This window comes from Nannospalax galili, unplaced genomic scaffold, assembly GCF_000622305.1.
Source record: "Nannospalax galili isolate Female #2095 unplaced genomic scaffold, S.galili_v1.0 scaffold285, whole genome shotgun sequence".
Lineage (NCBI taxonomy): Eukaryota > Metazoa > Chordata > Mammalia > Rodentia > Spalacidae > Nannospalax > Nannospalax galili.
This window is the reverse complement of record NW_008355157.1, coordinates 2,699,897-2,700,786: the sequence shown is the minus strand read 5'-3', so window position 1 is coordinate 2,700,786 and position 890 is coordinate 2,699,897. Positions and strand designations below refer to the sequence as shown.

At 30.3% G+C, this 890-nt stretch overlaps 1 protein-coding gene across 3 annotated transcripts in view; it reads right to left on the bottom strand.

The window, feature by feature from the left end:
- Gphn (gephyrin) overlaps positions 1 to 890 on the bottom strand; it is a 578,173-nt gene that overhangs the window by 107,641 nt on the left and 469,642 nt on the right. For all 3 annotated transcript variants that reach the window (XM_008852141.3, XM_008852142.2, XM_008852140.2), the window contains one exon: positions 597 to 689. In XM_008852141.3, coding sequence (XP_008850363.1) covers positions 597 to 689 — 93 coding nt within the window. The remainder of the gene's footprint in view (positions 1 to 596; positions 690 to 890) is intronic.

Genomic DNA, 890 nt, shown 5'->3' with positions numbered 1-890 from the left:
AATTAAAAAAATATGAAAATAAAAAAGAAAAAAAAAGATTTGGCCTTTGAGAAGAGATCTAGCCTTATTTAAATATTATATACTGCTGTAAATGTTTATTGAAACATTATATGGTACCTCATTGATATGTATAATTTTTTTGTCAAAAACAAATAAAAGGAAATTTTATTCAACTAGAAAACATGCAGAAGACTTCCAGAGCAAGGCTGTCTGCTACCTGTCATGTGCAGGGGCTAAAAGAATGAGTGAATAGTAACTCTGCTTTTTGCTTATTTTTTGTGGTGTTGGGGATCGAACCCAAGGCCTTGCATATGTTAGACTCTATCTGAGTCACATACCAAGACAAGTGACAGTGTTTTTATTTGATCTCTATGTATTTATTGGTAATACAGAATATTCATAAATTGTATAATCCTTTCACTGAAGGGTATTTAAAAAGATTGTGTCAAAAATATATAGGTATAGATTTGTGAAGGAAGTTATTCTTACCATCTTGTGGACAATGAATGTAACACTAGTAATCAGGTGCCTGGGCTGAGCCAAAAACATGAAAAAAATGTGAGTCTAATGATATTTAAGAAAACCCAAATATTTACCTCGAACAGCATAGCCATCTTTTACTGATGCTGGAAATGGGGGCAGGTTGTCTTTTGCATATACATCTTGAGCAAGGACTCGCCCCATTCCATCTGCAAGAAAAGAAAGAAATATGAATAACAGAGGCAATGTGGATTATATACTGCTGTTAACATTTACTGAAACATTATACTGTACTTCTATGTATAATTTTTGTGTTTCAGTTAAAAATAAATAAAAGGAATTGGTCTTTTTAAAAATTATTTATTTATTTATTATTATTATTACTATTATTATTTTTTTGTCTTTTTGAG